This window comes from Buteo buteo, chromosome 4, assembly GCF_964188355.1.
Source record: "Buteo buteo chromosome 4, bButBut1.hap1.1, whole genome shotgun sequence".
In the NCBI taxonomy this organism is placed as follows: domain Eukaryota; kingdom Metazoa; phylum Chordata; class Aves; order Accipitriformes; family Accipitridae; genus Buteo; species Buteo buteo.
In genome coordinates this window covers 36,205,037-36,224,507 of record NC_134174.1, presented here as the reverse complement: position 1 = coordinate 36,224,507, position 19,471 = coordinate 36,205,037, and the positions used below count along the sequence as shown (strand labels likewise).

The window sequence follows — 19,471 nt, the reverse complement described above, 5'->3', positions numbered from 1 at the left end:
TTAGTTTGGGGCTGGCCCATCAAAGCAAACAGGACAGGGTGAGGAGACGAATGGTCTGTATGCTAGTCAAAAAGACATAGCCCCACCTATGCCTAGGAAGGTGTTTTGGCACGTACAGAAGTTACATACACAGAAATGACAGGGTTATAAACATGCCGTCTTTCGGCTGCTTGCATTGCACTGCCCTCTGCTGTCTACTGGAGCAGAAGTCCAGCCTTCTGTCTGTATTAAAATGGAGTGGAGGAAGGGCAAGAACAGAAGTTTTCGCTATCGAGACAGATGAAAATATGAGTTCTCTCTTAAGCTGATCTGTAGAGGGAAAGGGAGTAGATGGAACTATTTATCCGTGGGATTTTTGCCCATCAAAGCATGTCACCTTGCTTGCTCTTATCCACCTGCTTTCTATGCATTTACAATTAAAATAACATTTAATTCTTGTCCTTTTCTGTCAGTAGAGCTCCAAGTGCTTTACCAAGAAAATGCATACTATTAGACCTTGTTATTTTCCCTGTAGACACTGCCTAAAACAGGTTTGCTAGGGCTTCTGCAACTAGTACTCCATATAGAGTAGTTAGCACAATGTAGAGCCATGTTCTTACAGTAACAGCTGAAAAACCCTTCTGTAACAATTATCCTGTGACCATTAGTATATTTCTAATGCCCCTCCTCAAATTTCTTAGTTTCTTTAGTTTGTACCTACACTAGTCACATTCCAGGATAAGACTCCAGAAAACATACAAAAACCAAGTGAGGCAGTGTTTTGTGTCAGTGGTGTAGGAGGTGTAATACTGAAGTCTGAAAAGAACCTCCATGACCCTTTTTCTCCTTTTAAAAAAAAATACATTTGTATGAAGTCAGATAATTTTACATAACAGAATAATAAGTGTCAAAAATAATCCCTTGAGAAAATTAACACCCTCAAAGCAGCTCAAAAATAAGTGTCATTAGAAGCATATTTTAAAGGAAATACCTATTTTGCATGTATAAATACAAACTACAAATACACAGTATTTTTCCAGTATGCTGCACATCCCAGAAATGCCACACATAGAGCTTTCAACAGTCATTAATATAATAGACACACATAGACCTTAACTAACTCTTTTGAAGTAAGAAATTGAATGCACAGGAGTATTATTAGCAGAGAGGCTGTGTATCATTAAGCTTCCCTGCATGGTAATACCAAATCTGCAACAGCTTATAAGCATATGGTTTGAACATCATAGACTTTCTAGAAACATAAATTCAGATCCTGGCAGGATCAACTCAGCTTGACAACCTTCTGCTGTGTATCTTACAGCAATAACTGCTTCACTACTACTGTTGGATACAACATCACACAAAGGGCTCTCACCTGTGACTACGGGCTTCTAGGTTGCTACTGTAGTACAAAAAAATAACACAGCAACAACCCACAGAAATTACAGAGCAGGACTTGAGAGGGTTTATAAATCAGGACTGAACTCTGAGTTGCCTATAGTAGTCTGAGTAACACAGAAGTTGGCTGCTCAAATCACTTTACCACAGGTGAGTGGAATTAAAAAAGTGTCAATAAACTCACAACTTTTTGCATAAATATAATATGAACCTTTGGAATCCTTCAGGAAGATGGGGACACAGGCTCCTACTACCCCACGATATTGTCAGTGTACTATTTGGGATGCATATTCCCATGAGAACTTCCTTACAGGGCTTCAGAGAACTTGTCCACTGTGCTGCATTTAACTCACATAGAGAAACTATTCCCTCTCATTTACACTTAATGAATTCCTGCAAATAACTGCTGTGGAACCCTAATAAGATGGAAATTCACTGGATCTGGTAGTAATAAAATAGTTCCAATAACGTCCACAAAACTTGCCTTGCAAGGAATTACCTTAAAATAAATAAAATTTTTTAAAAAATTTATTTTAAATCTGAGCTTTGTATATAGCTCAGGCTTTTGAAGACTCCTAAGCAGGCAAATGCAGGGAGATTAATATAATGTTCAAGAAAATAAGGGAGGATTTGTTTCCTCAGGGAATTTTCATCATGCTGTCAGCATAGAATCTTGCAAGTCTGGACTTTGCTAACACTGGTATTTTCATTTTATGTATGAGGAAACTAAGGCACAGAGATTAAAGGTAGCAGGGGATAATTAGTACAGTTTGTCAAACTGAGTAGCAATTAAAATGGAGTAAAGAATTGTAGGAATCACTGGACTTTTATATTACTAAGCACTGAAATCTATCAGACTAAATGATCCAAGTCTTTAAAGGCTCACAGGTTTTATATGCATACATGTCTGATACAGCTAAATTAGTGGTATTTACCATCCCTAGACTTACCACTGTGTGTGCACAAAAGCTATTCTCTACTGATGATCATAAGGAAATCAAGGAAATTTACACAGGCTGATTTTCAAGAGTGACTCTCTTTCTAACTGTAGCACCCAAGATAATGATGTATCAGGTCTCTTCAGAATAAAATCTAAACAATTGTTTTGATTGGAGAGGTATTAAGTGAACCACATTCTGTCAGAATCTGAAGCTCCACTGAAATCTAAATGTTTCTCCCAAATTGCTGCATTTCTATGGAATTTTCTGAAAAAAAAAAAAAGAAAAAAGTGAAGTAACTGTTGGACTGTCTCATCTCTACAACTGTTTTTAAATGCCTGACAGATTGGGTTATTTCAGAGGCTTGCATTGTAATAGGCTTTAAAAGCCAACCTCTGTCATGAAATGCTTTCAACAATTGAAGTGATTTTCAGAGGCCGTGATGGAGGGAAGCATTTTAAACAGCTTTGAAATTTTCAGATTTTGCTCTGCTTTGGAATAACAAATTCAAAATCATTCTTAAAAGAGAGTTCCTGGTCTGTTATGTAAGGCAATTAGTTCTGCCTTTAGCTTCAAACTAAGAACTCCCACTATATTCAGTGAGGACTTCCAGCAAGCATGCAGAACTGCCTCACGTATTGGACTGGACTGGAGGACTCTTGCTGCATGTGGTTTCACAGAAAACACCTAGAACTCCTAACAGAACCCCCCCCCCCTTACCTTTCAGATTGACTGATTAGCACGAAATACTTGAGTAACTCATTTTTAGAGCTGTGGCATTTATGTTCAGCGTCCTCTGCTAAAAGCCAATTCTTATTTGAAATGGCAGCTAATATTCATAACCCAGTGAAAGCAGCAACCACATAGATCTGGTTGATGTTACATAGGCTTCGATATTAACTAGTCTTGTGGATCAGCTGCATTCAAAAGTGCTCATAGAAATAAACCATTTCTGCACAAGGAGAGGTGCCAAGGATGTTGATTCTGGGTTGCAAAAGAGAGGAAATGTCAGAAATGTCTCAGCATCTAACACTTTCTCCTCACATGTAATATTCTGCCCAATGACAATAAACCCAATCTGCTCTGGTGTTAGGGGACCACTGCTCTCAGTCCAGTCAGCAGAACATCGCTCATCACTGCCACAAGGCCTTTGCCTCTGGATGGGAGAGAGCAGGGAAGACAGGGAAGATGCGAATTACAGCTTTTAGGAACATTATTTACATCGTCATTGCATCAGCTGTTTAACAGCTGATGATCACACCGATAGGATTAGACATCGCTGTAACACAGACTGGTCCACCAAGTAACAAAGAGCACACTTATCCAGCAGAACTACAAGGCAGGAGGATCCACAATATGTAATAGCTTTTTGGGCCTCAGTTGAGGAAGGTATCTAAAACGTGTCTGAACTTGGAAACCCTATGCAGCAGTTCCCCCCCAGCCCCAAAACCTGTGAAAGTCTTCAAAGATCATCTTGAAGCTCAAAATAAGATCTTAGGTTAAGGATTACAAGTGTCTGTCTGCAGCATTTTTTAAATGTTCTTACTTCAAACTACAAGATTCTCCTTTTACCAATCCCCCAATTTTGATTGAAATTTCAACCTTGAACTACCATTTACTGAAACAGGTCATATGAAATTAGCGGAGCCGATTTCCTTTTCTCTCAAGAATAATAAACCATGGGGAGTATACTGGTATACAATTAGGAGCTTTTTATGAATGTTTACATGTATGCATACATTGTATTGATTTGGACTCCTGTGGGGAAATAAATTTCTAAAAGTATTCTCTTATGATAATAATTTTAACTAGTGATTATGTAAGAAAACTCTATGAAATACTCTTCTCAACTGCACACTATAGGTGAAATAACATACCTTTAAAAACTAGCCACATCAGTCCTTGTTCATCCGGAAACAATACATTAAAATGTTTAGCTTTTCTATGATTTTTTTTTTTCCTTTTCTTTTTTCTTTAATAAAAAAAGTCTCATGGTATAAGCATAATCTCCCCTTCTCCCAAAATTTCCTGTCTACAATCCTATAATTCTACACAGTCAATGACTTAAAAAACATACAAGTGAACAGTCAGGAGAAATGGACACTTATTAGAATTATGACTTTTATTTTTATTCACTAGAGCAACATTGAGGAAATAATTTTTACATACAGGTTTTTTAATCAACTTTACAAGCAAATTCCAATATACAGTATTTACTCTGGCCTGGGTCAAAAACCAAAAACAACAAAGCAGATAGTAAGGGTACCTCTTGTTTTAGTTAGTATTGAATTTAAAATTTCACTGACACTGGAATTATATTGGTTTTATTGTGGTGCTTTTACAATTAAGTAGGCAGTGAGCAGCTTTACCACAACAGTGACTGAATTTCCTTGATAGCATAGTTGTAAGATGACTATACTGAGACCTATCACCAGGATCATGTATTAAATCCACTCTGCTCAGAAAAAGCCACTATAAAGAGATAAGGAATAGCTACAGAAACCCAATTCAAGAATGGATTTCCATTTGTATGGCAAGAAAATGTCCATATTAAGAGGATTATGTACTGTGCAAAACCAGAAATACTTCCCCCCCCAACATGCAACCTACCCAAGTATGACATTTTAGAATGTGCATATGGTTGTGACATGCAAACAAAGTAAACCACGCACATGGTATTCGGTTTTCTAGCATCGTTACAACAAATCAGCATTTAGATCAAGGATGAGATGAACTTTACTGACCTATGATGCAGTCTAGTTGGTATGTCTAGTCTCACTGCTATGAGATGTAAAGTCGAGGAACCCACTCTTTTTGGAACTATATGAAAAATTCAGTGTGTTTTGGATTTTCAGGGCCTTTGTGATTATTTTGAGAAAATCTAAGAGATAATATTGCACTTCTTTTCTCAAACAAAAACATATGCTGGGAACATTATTCTTTAAGGGCTATGCTAGTCCTAGGGAAGATTTGCCATTGGCCTCGATTGGCAGTAGGAAGTGCTAGCTTAAGGGAAGGGGAAGGTAATCATCTGGCTGCATCATCAGTGTTAAAATTCCACAGTAAAATTAAAAGTCATTGCACAACAAAAACTCAGTACACTATATGAATATTTTTAAACATGCTAGAGTGCATATCGATTCTGTGAAAGTGATGTGAAGATACCTTGGAAACAGCAACACTAGCAGGGAAATTGGTTTCAAACAAAAGCCACACACAGCGGGAGGCATCTAGATTATTTTAGGCACAACTCCAAGCAATAAAGCTCATTTAAAGTGCAATTCTGTTTTTTCTTTTGTGTTTATTCACTTGTTAAAATGCGTAATTGCCTCTGTACACACATACTGAACAGTAGTTTAATACTTTTGTGAATATTGCACAAAAGAATGAGAAATCAAAAACAAAAAAATGGCAATAAACCAGTTTTAGAAACCTAAAAATACCCTGAGGGTATCACATCCTTTAATTTACACATTTAGGATAATCTGCACCAGTACTGATGATATATCTGGACCTTCCATAAGGTAGATACATTACCTGAAAATACTTACTTAATCCCATTTGACAAGCTCTACACAGCGCCCTCTTATCTGTCTCCCCTCAACCCCCATCCTTCACTGAAGTGAAGCTTCAAACTTCACTACTTCTGTTCCAGTTGCCCATCTACTGACAGGCTTTGCTCATACTCTGGACTTACTATACATGCAACAGAGCCTTCCCTGGTAAAGTTTGAAGAGCCAAAATACGTAGTTGGCTTTAGAGGGATGCAAGGCTAGTAGCTGAATATAAATACAACTCAGGCTAGCATCTGTCTCATCCGTGATTAAATCCTGCTGTCTCCAGCTCAATGTCTCGCTAATCTGTCAGAACAAAGTGGGGAAATGCTGTAACAAAGAATGCAATCTACTTATGCTCCTTTAACACAGAAAAAACCCACAGAATAAATATATTTTTGTTCTTCTGGGAAAAAAATAAATTAAGAACTATCTTCTTTTTTATGAAAACCCTGATCATCTCTGCTTCATTCCTTAATTTTCAGTAAAGGTGCAGATATCTATCTATACTTTTAAATGTAAACATAAAAATTTTAACATGACTAAGTCAGGCTGGTGATACCTCCAGAGTAAGAAGCAAAAGAACTCATGGTGAAATATCTCTGTCAATAACATTAAGTGAAAATCATCTTTTTACACAAAATCATATACAACTAAAAATAAAATCAGCTTCTCTTCAAGGAAAGTAAACTTAAAAACCCACCTTCCATAGAAATCTATATGGACCGGAAAATGAACCAGGAATCTGATCATTCCCTCAGCAGTTTTGAAACTCCTGAGAAACAGTTAGCTGCCAGGAGCTAATTTTGGGGAATATAAAAAGTGAGTTTTATTCTCTTATCAAAAGTAAATGCTTTACACTGAAGGCCATCTAATTCAATGCTTTTCAAGGAAAGAATTTTTCCTGGAGAATAATTGTTACAGCAATCTTGAATCACAGTTATTTTGATCCTATATCAACTGTAACAATTAACGTTATCCTTGTTACTTCTTGCTTACATTGTCTTTGCCCCAGTTAACAGGAAGTCCTGCAGGTCTCTTATTTCAGATCGATATAAGCAGTTCTGAAATAGAACCCCCCTACCCATTCCCCCCCCCTCCCCCCCAAGCTTTTAATTTTTCTACTTCATTGTCAGTTAAAAGAATTTACAGTGCGACAAATCCAAAAACTTTCTTGGATGTTAATTATGTACTGAGAAATTCAGCTGAAATTATTATATTTTTTCCATCTCCCATCCAACTAAGGTATCCATCAGGATATCCCTAGTTAAAGGGCTTATGTTACAGAAGTTGATTATTGAACTTACTTATGAAGTGTCTGTACCTATTTACTTTAATTCTCTCAAAGAAAATACGGTAGTATGTCAATATCCTATAGCCAAAGCCTAGAACAAACTATTATTATGTTTCATTTTACTGGCATTATATGCTGTTCAGGAACAGATTTTGAGCAAAGTTATTGTAACAGCCTTTTGCTGCTGATTTTAAAACCAAATAAAGAACAGGAAAAAACCCCAATCTGTAACATCCAAAAGACAGTGATGGGAAAGTAGGGAAGAATTGGAGATATGACATAACAGTAAGTTTCTGGAAAGCTTCACTGGATATGCATATATTTAACTCACAGCACGTGTCACAGTCCCATAGTTGCACTATGATGGGTATATATTTCAAGACCACTTTCAGAAAAAATACTTCTCCTAGAGAGCAGAAAAATGTTTTTTTGCTTTATTTCCCCAAAAAGCTCCTTCCCAGTTATCATGCACTTCTGTAGAAATTACAAAAAGAAAAAAAAATTACAAAAAAAACAAAACCAAAATACACATCTCTGAAAAACTCTTAAGAGTACCAGCTCTGGATTAGGACATAATAGGATTGCTCAAAGCAAGTCGTGGGGTTAATTATCTTTTTTTTTTCTGTTTTTTAATAGTTGCTTTTGTTATACAAGTTTTATTCCGTAAAATAGTTTCAAATCCTTACATATATGGCAAAGTTTGTGCAAAATTTCAAGCCAGGTACTTCAGAGTCCTTCAATATTAAACATAAATCAATAAATACAAGTAGTACAATAAAAGTTTAAAAATACTAATTAAAATGCATGTTGTGCAACCTTGACATAGGTGTTATGGACCCCTTATTCCCAGAGGCTCCCTACTTACCAATTCGTAAGAGCCTATATTAGAAGGTTTTGCACAAGTATCCTTAGCACTGCGTTTCAAGACTCTACCCAGTAATGTGTCTATTCAACACAATAAAAACATACCACAATCTTTTAACAAATGATGATGCTTAAGAGAGAAGATTCGTTTCACCCTGTGAAATCTGCTTATTGTCTGTGAACAGTGAAAATGGGATAAAGAAAGAACAGAGCAACTTCAGATTACAGCAAAACAAAACAACACAACCCACCCAACCCATCAGATTAAATAACATTAAATATGTCAGTCTTGAGATAATGATAAATACAAGGATTTTTGCATAGGCCTCTGGAATACAGAGTCAGAATTATGGCCAATAAAACATCTGCTAGTAAGTCTAATTTTCCACCACTCTAACCTAACGAGTACTCAGAACCAAGAAGTTAAACCGAATAGTAATTTCATTGTCTAATAACTCAAATAAACAGAGGTAAGAAATGATTTCTGCAATCCTGAAATACATAGTGCAGCATTCTGGTATTCGTGGTCACCACAGACTTCAGTATTTACTTAATTACCAAGATCACCAGGCAATACAATCTTTAATACAGACCTACGATATAATAAAACACTCTCAAGAGAAGCTGCACAGCTCATAACATGAGCCTCAGAACATCACAGGATGGAGTATGCAAAGACTAAAGAAAGATGCTATTTTAATAATTCACTCAGGATTTGCAGGCTGTAGATAAAGCAGCCTCAAAGGCAGTCAAAACATAGGAAGTAGTTTAATGTATGGCATCATTCAATGAGATGTAGGTACGTTCTCAGTGTGTCTTTGGTTTAGGGAGGCGGGAATGCCGATTAGAGGGCAAACTATCCCCAGAATGCAAACCGGTATTCTGTGTCTGCGCATTTTCCTTTCTCTGTAATGGTGGCTTTGGGATGTTAGTCTTCAAACAGGTGTTTTGAGGCTCTGGAGATACTGGTGTGGGTTTTTGACTGCTCACTTGCTTATATTTAGCAAAGGACATAGTTGGTGGACGAAGTTTAGACACTTTCTGACTCTGTTTACCCTTTAGGTTATCCTGACCAGATGCTGGCTGTAGCCGAGTCGAACTACTTAATGGTAGAAGCTCACGTTCCTTGGAAGCAGCGGAATGATTTGCAGATCGTGCGAGAACGGCCATTGTAGGAGGCACTAAAGCATTTGGGGGCTTTGCGATTCTTAAAGTCTTTGGCCGAGAAGCCTGATTTGTGAATGAAGGTTGACCTTTCACAGCTAATTCAGTCTGCACCCCTCTAGCATCAGCTCGTGTAGAGGTCTGAAAACAGGAATGAGATGGTAATGTACCTTCTTTATTAATAGCCACCTCTCCAGGGTCTTCAGTATTTTGATTTTTCAAATTTTCCAAATATGATGCATTCTCATCTTTTATGTTTAATTGTATGCTCATTAAAGAGTTTACATCATTCAGGCTATTTGTGAGAGACACATCTGCAGCATTTTGATTCTGATGATTGCTATTTTCATGCAGATCATGTTTAGGATATTCACTGTGGGCCTCGATATGTGGCATTTTTATTAGTTTTCCCTGGGCGAGGTCTGTGGAACTGGGAAGGCTGCTGGAAGGCTGTAGTACTTGAGGCTGTTAAAGAGAAAATAATACAATAATATATTAAGCAAAGAAAGCACCAAATAACACTCTGAATCCAATGTGCGCTGACTGGATGCTTGATAAGGGCTGTATATCTGGGTTTTTTTAAAATCAAAACTTTGACTTTGGCAAAACAGAATGGTTCATGGGACACGTAACTTAAGTGGAAAAAATTATACCAGCACTGAAATACATAACACCACGGAGACAAAAAAGAAACCCATTAGCTTAAAAAAAGAATCACGAAAAAGGCATGGTTGATGGTTTCACCTAAATCTGCAGGACAGCGTAAGAATTGCACACAAGTACTGATCAACTCTGAAGTGCTGAATAAACCAATGCAACAGCTATCGGACCGTATCCATCTTTTAATTTCTATTCACTGCACGCTCAAGTTAGCTATCCCAAACCTTTTATCAATGTTCCATACTGTACAGGCAGGAAAGGAGTTTAATGGACCACATGAATTTACAGTGCATTTTCCTTGCTTTACAGATGTCAGATAATGTGATAGAGGTATGTTGTAATTAGGCTACTGATTAGTCTTAGGTAACTGTTTTTCTTGAATGGATTCCAAATGGGCTGATAAAGAAACCATCTTCCTACAAAGCAGTACAACAGAGTACATGTGAAGCTAGAGATCATACACTACTACACTGATAACCAAGGGACAAAGGTAACTTAATGAAGATTTTACATTTTATCAGAAGATACAATCTAATCAGACACATATCAGACAAGAGAATTGCCAGTACCTCTTCCGGGTCATTTTTATTTTCTCTTTGCTCTTCCCTGTAAAAAGACTTTAAAGATTAATGTGTGCACTAGCTTCACAAACACATCCTAGACCTGCAACTTGTATACAGATCTGGGAAGATTTATTAAAAATTCTATAATTGATGGCAAATCCCAAAACAGATTAAAACTTAAACTATAGTTTTAGCAAGTTTCAGGTTTGGACAATTTTCTCATTTTCTTTGTGAAGGAGCAGAACTGAACTACCGCAAGCTAGTCTTATCCCTAAACTACTTGAGTTCTTACCAATTGACAGATTGCATGTACATAGTAAACAGGTTTTCATTTATTTATGACTGAATTACAGTCAGTAAAAAAGAAGCAATGTTTGTCTTTAAGAGATTTGACTAAAAATGTCACTTCAGTTACTCTCTTGAATTATTCATAACTTCTGAATGAAGTTTATTTGTCTGGTCTTTTTAGCTCCTCTCAGAATCAGCAGGAAGAACGTAATAATAGCTGTGCATGCCAAAGTCCTGTTACATTTCTGGGACGATAGCATGTCTTGGGATTCCTTAAGCTTTTCATCTTTTCCCTGGCAGGATTACAACTGAAAACTGAATCCTCAAAATTCCTCATCAAGAAAAAAAATTTAGAGGTAATGAGAGAAATATCAAGGTTTCTCAATCTAATTTTGATTTCCTAGCAGTTTTTCTGTTTAGAATATACTGGTTCTACCTGTAAGCAAAGGCAACATCTAAGCTGGACCAGTGACATCAGCAAGTGATATACAGGTAAGTGCAAATATGTTGAGCAGTCTGAACACAATTGTTTTGGAAAGAGGGAGGAAAAGGAAAAAAAAAAAGAAAAAAGCATTCAATACAGTGTCAAATGAGTATCAAAACATTATTCCTTATGTGACCAAAACTAGCTTAACTTTGTGAATCCTTCTTAACCAAGCAATCCTACAGGAAGGAAGTACTAAACACAATTAATACTTCAATATATTAAGAGAGTTACAGGTTATAAAAAAAAGAATCCTCCAGATATTTGTCATTTTTTCAGTGTTTATGTAATGGGTTACAGAAGTCACTATCCTTCCAGCTTACAGACAGATGTTACCCAAAATGATTTACTGGTTTGCAACCTCACCTGCAAAAACAAAACTGCTAAAAATGAGTGCAGAAACCAAAGCAATATATACCCGATTCCCATAAAAATACTTCGACAAATAATTCCAATTTTCTAATCCTACTTGAATTTAAAAATCAGTACATTTATAGCAAACAGTATTGTGTCAGATTCTAATATGTAAAAATTATTGTCACAAAAGTTTTCCCCCTCACCTAGAATGGGTTTCTAAATGCCAGTCTTCAAAAACACAGATAAATACTGAATCTAAGCATTACAAATCCTATCCTTATATCAAATAATCCTAGTTATACTAATCAGCAAAATGAAAAATTTGTAAGTTACGGAAGAAACTAAATTTGTATGGAAAGTTGAGTTAAACACAAAAATATCTGAAATACAGCAAAGCAGTAAGCTTTTAATAATGCTATTTTGAGTTCTTTTGACAAAAACTAGGTAATATTTGAGCTTTTGCATTTGGGCAATTTTGCATTTTTATATATAAAAATAGCCAAATACACATTTTCCTCATTATCCTTCATAACCGAAAAAGGTCTAAGCAGCTTAATATGCAGAAAGTTAGCAATTCAAAGGTAGAAAACAGCTACGTGCTCAGAATTATGAGGACACTAAAGCTCTGGTATCACCTTTGCTAAGTTGTTTTAAATACTGTACTGTTTCCTAATTTTGTATTTCTACTTAGTCAAAATCTGTCCAATTATCATGATTACAGTTTTTAATCTCTTCAAGTTGCTACATGTATTAACATTCAAGATGACATGGAAAGAAAAACACCACTTCCAAATTATGCAAGTAACAGTTGACAAGGTATTTAACAGTGAAAACTGCATTATCTTCTTCCACAGCTCACATCTTTGCCTTATGCACAAGTTTTCGTTTTAATAGGGAAGTCTTAATAAATGATGGACATGTTACTAGTCAAAAAAAACCCAAACCAAAACAAAAAAAAACGCAGCCAGCAGAAGGACTAGTACTTGGTGAATTCCATCACAATAAGGAGGGGGAAAAGAAAGATAAAGAAGCATTCCACGTTCTAGGCCTAGTATTTTATTTCATGGAAGTCTTAAAAAAAAAAGTTTGTCATCTGCATTGCTTTGAGTGCACTTTTGATATTTCAGGGTGGGACAGACCATGACTTGGTGCAGACTGTCATGCTAACCAGACTTTTATTTTTGTCCCATAAGGAAAATATACAGGTGGACAAACACCTGCATTCCTTTGGGATACTCTTAAAATGTGAAGTTGGACTCTAAAACATTTTGAGTACAGTGTAACTGAATTAGTTCTCCCCAAATTGAAAGTACACTAGACAAAACGCTTTGTGCACATGCTCCTTTTTGCACAACAAAGAAACAGACTTTTCTGTACTAGAAAGAGCTTCAAAGACTTGCATGTATTGATGCACCAATCAAAATTACTAAATTGCAGTCCCTACCACATTAGCTTAAGAGATTTTTCTCTTATTTCTCTCAATAAAACTGGCTATTACCTCATCCAGAGAAAAATGACAACATATCCACAAAGAGGATTACACAGTTATTGAACCACTGAGATTGTACTAGCTTTATGTTGGAAAATCGAGACAAGTATGTTATACTGATAAAGAAGTCAAATCAATGTGGTCATGACAGTGGCATTCATTGCAATATCACTACTTTAAAATTCCCTTCAGTTTTGCTTTGATTATTCTGTATCTCTAACCTCAGTCCCCATCTTGATACCCTAATACCTCTGTAGAATGAAATAAAGGCATTTTCTCCCTGCAGTATTTTGAGGAACAAGGGAAGTGAAGCAATGAGAAATCTGAAAACTGCATGCACATCTCCAATAGACATGCATCATGCATAGGGAAAAAAACAACCAAACCAAACAAAAAAAACCCAACACAACAGTGAAAATGCGTGAGGAGGAGATGGGAAGAAATCTGAAGTTGTACTGTACCACGCTTTATCACAGAAGTAATGGACTAACTTCTCAACTCCTTGCCAATGGCATAATGGGAAAGCAGAGACAAGAAAAAGACAAGGACAATGATGTCAGAGGACCAAGACAAAACAATGAGCAATTGCCATGACAGAACTGCAACTTTTCACCATTTAAATTGCAATTACCATGTCCCCTACTAGTTTTTAATCCACCTTCCAGAAACAAAGGTAGTAATAGTGTTTAAGTAATGCAGTACAAATATTTACCGCAAGACCTGCACAGAATACCTTTGCTCTTGCAATTTCAAGTCTTGTAACACAGTTAATCTCTTACACTTCAAATACTGTTTAGAGCTGTAACTACAATTTGCGTTTATGATTACAACTGCGTACATCAAAAAATACTTTCATCCATGCACATACATGTTAGATATCTAACAATGAACAACGTCATAGGATACACTGCATTACGTACTTTGATCATGTTGTCCATACTGTTTAATAACCCATCTTCCTAGCAGCTCGTTCACAAGCTTGAAGAGACTCCAAACTACCATGGTTTCTTTTTGGAGGTGGGAGCAAGGGGGAAGGGACACAAACTGCTACATAAGTTTTTAATTTTCTGATCCGTTCTGACATCCCTTATGTCACTGCCTTGGCACAGGATAAGCTGTCATTTCACAGGTCTTCATTTGAAGACACAGCCTATTGAAAGGCTACACTGGAAAGCTCTCTCTACCTCTGGAAAACATCACGATTTCACACCTTAAATCTGTAGCATTTGCCAATACCTTCATTTTGGATTTTTTTTTCTTCTCCCTTTTAGCTAGCTATACTATACCCATAGTCCAACAATGTAAAATAGGATTCCACAGTATGGACTATGACTTCAAGTAATGATACTAAACAACCCTTTTTTTTTTTTTTTTAAACCAACATTCATTACCACATGAGGGCAGTAAAATAATCGGTAATATGGCATAGCATTATCTTTTTTTCCTGCGTAGTCTGTATAGAAACCCCAACTTAAAGAAAAACACTGTCTTTCTCAAAGAAAAGTTACTGAAAGTAATATATAACTACATCAAAGCAGGCATTTAATCCATAAATACCGATACGTGTGCAACAAACAGACAAATATGACCAGATGTAAAATTTTGTTTGCAAATATATACTTAGTTAGGTACAAGAGACATTTCTCTTGTAGTCCAATCTGCACCTACCCAACTTGGGAGAAGTTTTTCTTAAAAGACTTTCTTAATATAGCTGAACACTCATTTCTCACAGCAAAAATAATTACATATAAAGGACAGTAATGTAATGATTCCAGGACATTTTTAATAATTTGTCACTCTCTTAACATGAGTCACAGAACTTCCAAGATAATTGCAAAAGCAACTTTGTGCTGCTAACACCAAGAGTTCATAATTGGTTCATTGACAATGTGTATTCTAAATGCTGTGTTTCTAGAGCTGCCTTATTAAAGCTCCAGAATACAAATGCAAAAGTTTTAAACTGTATTGAAGGAAGTTTGCTGTGTCATCAAATTATATCCTATAACCAAGAGAAAAAATAAAGGACCATTACATAAGACTTGAGTTTAAGTCACATATAGGAATTATAGGAATAAAACCCATGTAATTTTGTTCATAAATTGACAAAAATCAATGTACTATTATGAAAGTGTTTATGAAATACAAAAAGCTGAATTGCTTCCAAGGCTGTTGAAACAACATGAAGTTAATAAATGTGAAAGTATTAAAAATTAATTCTCTTTAAAAGTGCAAAGCATACATCCAATTCTAAAGTGTGTTAACAAACTGCAGTGATACAGTAAGTTCACAGGGCAAGTTAAGCAGTAGGTATGCTAACATTGTAACTGGTGCTAACAGAGAAGAACTGTAAGCATATGATACAGTATTGTAGTATTACGTAGCAGGGATATATTACCTGTCCTGTACAGCAGCAGTAACATTATACAGTATATAAACAAGTAAATATGAACAGTTTACAGATTTATATCTACAGTGCTTGTATGTGATCTATGTATCCATCAGCCATCAACAACATAGTTAAGAAACTTGCAGTATTCACAAGCACAGATTATATTTTAGGTTCAGGATCCAGAAGTTACAGAAGAAATGCTTGAATTCCAAGATCTCCAGACAGAAAACACAGCCAAACAGAAATCGAGACTACTTTGTGTTCCCATCACCTTCTCTGTATTATTTCAAAAGAACACTTAACATTGACTTCAAGGCGGTTTTCCTATTCTTGATGGTGATACCCAGCTCACCACTTCCCTCAAAACCCCACATTTGGCATTCTGTACTAGCTCAAAACCAGCAGACCAAAAGCCGCTGGACCAAGGGAAGAGGTAATGTGGGGAAAGAAGGATGCTAGTGATAATTCCAGTAATTTTCTACTTTATCGGACTCTTCACACAGCAATGAATCATTGATTTTTCAAGAGTGTCAGTAAAAATGTCCAAGAAACCTCCTAATTTATACTGTATTTTTACTCTCAGTATTTATCTTTTGAGCAAACCTAAGACTTAAAAGAAAAAGGCGAGGAACACCACGTTATAGGAAACATTTATTTTCCTAAGCAATAGGTTAATTATAGTTCAGGTTCATTAGCCAAAGGCCGGTTTTCATCTACTTTATTTCCTTTACTAGTAATTCATAGAATTTAATGTACAAGATGTATACTAAAAAAAAAATCCAACCTGCTTTAGTAATGGAAGTTTACTACAGAATCCCTGAATAAGAAGTCCCTGCCATTAGTGGAGGAATGAGGTGAGGGCTCAGAGAACTAGTAAGTGATTAGCAAAGTTGTCATCTCTAGTTAAACAGTCAATGTGAATGATGCGACAGCAGAGGCACACACCTGGCAGCTCAGACACCATCCTCCCATTCAGAGTCTCCAATCAGTAAGCCCCAAAACTGTGATATTTATGTGTTCCTCAGGTGTAAAACTGATCTTTTTAAACTGAGACTCTCTCCTGACAGGACAGCAAAATAGCCAGGAACAGAAGACACGATGATCTGCTTTAGGGGTTCTACACACACACACGCGCGCACACACACGCGCACACAGTCCCACATCAAACAACACAGGAAAATGAAGCACATCCCTCCATTGCATAGAGAAAAAAAGCCTATGAAACAGGCTGTGCATTCCTGATGAGTTTTTAAGATGAACATTGTCACAGAAATGTCAAGAGAGTATTTGAAACACAATTTACAAAATACTTTACAAGATATTTTTTTTCTTGTAATTGAAATAAGTTAGGATTATTGCAATCTGAAATATACATAAACTTAGTTTTCCAGGTGCAGCTTATTCTTCAGATCTCCATTGGCCCTGGAAATCTTAGTTTGTTTCCATTATTCTACTTTTTCCTTTATGTCTTGTCCAAATACACTCTTGGGCTCTGCTAGGCAGTCAAACACACTGTAATTCCCAAATTACAGTACATTTTAAAAATATAACTTTAGCTTTATGAACTAGTTATATTTCTTTGAACAGTTATCTGTTTATAATGCAATACCAAAGCACAAAATAAGACTTACCATTTCTCTATGTCTATGTAAGCACACAGTTTTAAAATCAGCAATTGTCTTTTGTTTTGCAGATCCAAGCCAAGATAACAAATGCATCTAATATCAGCCCACATTGTAGCTAGGAATGTTAATAAATCATGCAAGTTTTGCAACAGCCACTTCAATGTATTAGAAGCCTTTTTACAACAAATCGGGGGGGGGGGGGGGGGGGCAGAATAAAATTAAGTTTCAGGGAAGCCATTCTGAAAAGTTAAGAGAACTTCTCATAAGAGGCAATCAAAATGACACTTTCTCACCAATATTATGTACATCCACAATGTATTTATGTAAATACAACCAAATTTGTACACATGCAGACTTAGGAGCAAACAGAACACATACACAAACAGGATGGTATATATTACAGCCATGAAAAAGGAAAGGGAAAATGCAGCAAGCAAGATTTATGTTAAGACAAGACTGGAAACAAGGGCCTACTCAGGTTTGCCTGAAGAACTGCTGAATTAAATCAGCATTTAATAACTGTTATAAAGCTGCAAGTTGTAGCTTATACACTGGCTGAAGGAAGCATTTTGGTTAGCCACAGACTATTGTGTATGCCTGTAAATCTGCCTGAGAAAGGAGGATACTACGAGATGAACAGTGCGTGCAAAGGGGAAGCTTCTACTGGAACACGGTGAGGGAGATGAGTGAGAGGTACAGACTCACTCTGTCTGCGGTGCGGTGGAACACTCCGAGGGATGCCCTGGAATGAGCCCTGCCAGGGAGAGAAGGAGGGAGCAGAATACCCACCCTGTGCAGAAAGAGAGAGGGGGAGAAGTATAATAAAAAAAGAGAACAGGGAAAAACAAGACACCAAAAAGCCACACCATTCTTTTTCCCCCAGAAAGGTATCATTATATTTCCCAGCTGTTCTACTTTGTAAAAGCAAATGCTACATGCTACTAAAAAGCCCAGAGGAAAAACCACATTATGATTCCCTAAACCAGTCAGAAATCTTACAAAATACCTCCATTTTTATTCAATATGTATGCACACATTTCTTTTAGAGACTTTTTAAGGGAAATGTATAGGAGCTGAGCTTTTCACATTAAAAATACATGCTAAAAATTGTATTTTTACAGCTTTCAAAAGTGTTTTAAAAATGCCTCACCAAGCAGTAAGTTGCTTAATACTAATCTACTGAAAAACCAGTCAGCTTTAGTTTACAACAAAAAATTTCTAATGCATAGAAACAGATTTGCTAGCAAATCCTGGTGTTTTAGAGTCCACTTCACTCATATTTTGATAGTATTATTGAATGTGAAAGCGGAGAGGTGACATGTAACAGTTTTCCTTGCACTTTGCTCTTGGAGCTTGAGTCTTCCATTACAGGTTCAGAGAACTGTGCACGTCAATGCCATGCAGGGTTTGCCTGTCAGATGTTTCAGACCACAAGAGACGCATTGTGGTTGCTGCATTCTCAAAGCAAGAAAAAGTAATTTTATGCAGTCTGCCATTTTCTCCATACCCTTACCTTTAGAAGAAATCTATCCAAACTGAATCTGCCTTCTTAAATCTCATGAACTTGATTACCTATTTCAGCAAGACAGGTTTGAGTCTTTACAACCCCTTCACCATTTAGCAGCTGAAAACTTCTGCTTGTATGAGTTCTGGAATATTGGTGCTAATGATCGTGACTGCCATTGCCTCCCGGCTACCAGTAACCAGCAGATATCAACAGCAATCAGTTGTAGCTACTCTTTCAGACAGCAGGCATAAGATATCTGAACAAACTTCTGTATCAAAGAAAACTGGAATACAGTTTGCCCCTCCTCTCTAGTTTCTCTGCTGGCATATCTGCTGCAAATCATACTGCCTAGGGCTGGACAAAAAATAGAGAAGTATTTTATTTCCATGCTCCTTTTAAAAGAACGTTAAGCACCACATTATTTCTATAAAGAAATATTCTGCTTTTATTTATCCTAGCAGAGTTTTAGATACTTTCCTGACCTTCCAGTTACCCTAATCTAGTTAGTTTTTACCCACCACTATGCCAAGTTTCAGTACTCCTAAAATGTAACTTAACAACACATGCATTTAATCTAGTCTTAGAATTTGCTAGCCATAACACTTTTAAACTAGAACAGGAAAGAAAGAAAAAATCTGACAAACTTCTTTATTCTTCTTCAGAAGCTGAGACAAAACAGTTACTGGAGCAAAATCCAAGGAAAAAATAAAACAAATTCTTTAATCTGATTATCTCTAGATTGAGATATTGATTACCTAACATGTTCTTACAGTCCTCCATCAGTAGCCATTAATGTCAACACAATTTGTAGACTGCTACATGAAACAACAACAGTAATTGCTTTAGTCAAGCATTATGACAAAATAATTTAATATGTTGCATCAGCTGAGTAGGTATTAAACACAGAAATATTCCTGT

General features: G+C 36.4%; 1 protein-coding gene across 6 annotated transcripts in view; it reads right to left on the bottom strand.

The window, feature by feature from the left end:
- Window positions 1-4,418: 4,418 nt before the first annotated feature.
- CCSER2 (coiled-coil serine rich protein 2) overlaps window positions 4,419-19,471 on the bottom strand; it is a 75,374-nt gene continuing 60,321 nt past the window's right edge. For 4 of the 6 annotated variants that reach the window (XM_075025529.1, XM_075025532.1, XM_075025531.1 and 1 more), the window contains one exon: window positions 4,419-9,656. In XM_075025529.1, coding sequence (XP_074881630.1) covers window positions 8,835-9,656 — 822 coding nt within the window. In that variant the 3' untranslated portion in view covers window positions 4,419-8,834. Of the gene's footprint in view, window positions 9,657-17,751; window positions 17,837-19,471 lie in introns of all 6 variants that reach the window. The other 2 variants (XM_075025533.1, XM_075025534.1) reach the window with 1 other exon arrangement.